The 900-nt window shown below is 67.0% G+C and overlaps 1 protein-coding gene across 1 annotated transcript in view; it reads right to left on the reverse strand.

The window, feature by feature from the left end:
- Positions 1–65: 65 nt before the first annotated feature.
- The window catches only part of LOC113941114 (translation initiation factor IF-2-like), a 5505-nt gene continuing 4670 nt past the window's right edge, over positions 66–900 (reverse strand). Inside the window, exons 5-7 of the mRNA XM_027632269.1 lie at positions 739–793; positions 562–619; positions 66–344 (exon numbers count right to left, since the gene is read on the reverse strand). Coding sequence (XP_027488070.1) covers positions 66–344; positions 562–619; positions 739–793 — 392 coding nt within the window. The remainder of the gene's footprint in view (positions 345–561; positions 620–738; positions 794–900) is intronic.

Consider the following 900-nt stretch of genomic DNA (forward strand, 5'->3'; position numbering starts at 1 on the left):
CCTAAATCTGCCCCAGGTGTCACACCTGGAACCCCAAATCTCCAGCATATCCTGCATTTGGAGCCCTAAATCTGCCCCGGGGGCCGCCCCTGGAGCCCCAGACCTCCTCCTGCCGCTCCTCCCCGCCCGGGGTTACCTGCCAGGTTGGCGACGGGCGGTTTGATCAGTCCCGGGAGCGCGGCCAGCGTTGCTGTGGGGATTGTCACCACCAGCGCGGGCTGGGCTGGCACCGGCCCCGCCACCTGACCTGCAACACTGATGGGGATAAGAAGAGGTTGAGTAACTGTCCCTGCCGGAACCATTACTCCTGTCACACCTGTGGCTAAGCTTTCCTGAGCCAACACCTGCGGAGATAAATGAGAGTTGAAAAGAAGAGAAGACAGAACATCAACGCCCGGGCAAAAGCAGCGCGCGGGGACAACACCCCCCCAACCTCCCACCCCCCAAAAACGGGGCCCCCCTGCACCCCCCCCCCCCCCCCCCCCACTCTGGGTGAGCCCGCGGAGGGGAGGGGTACGGGAAGACCCCCTGGGGTGGGGTGGGGTCGATAAGGGGGGTGACCCTCTTGGCTGGAGACCCCCCCGCTCCGGGGGGGGTGAAGGGGATCCCCTGAGCTGCTCTGGGGGGGATAAAGGGGGATCCCCCTTAGCTGGAGCCCCTCCTCTCCGTGGGGAGATGGGGGGACAAAGGGGGGGCCCCCTGAGCTGGTGAGGGGGATAAAGGGGGATCCCCCATTACCTGGTGATCCCCCCTCTGTGGGGAGATGGGGGGGGCAAAGGGGGCTCCCCTGACCCTGCGGGGAGGGGGGGGACACAAAGGGGGATCCCCTTTTACCTGGCGACCCCCTCTCTGTGGGGAGACGGGGGGGGCTTTGGGGGGGGCTCGGGGGGGGCTCTGGGG

Source organism: Corapipo altera, unplaced genomic scaffold (genome assembly GCF_003945725.1).
Source record: "Corapipo altera isolate COAL_440 unplaced genomic scaffold, ASM394572v1 60634, whole genome shotgun sequence".
Classification (NCBI taxonomy): Eukaryota; Metazoa; Chordata; class Aves; order Passeriformes; family Pipridae; genus Corapipo; species Corapipo altera.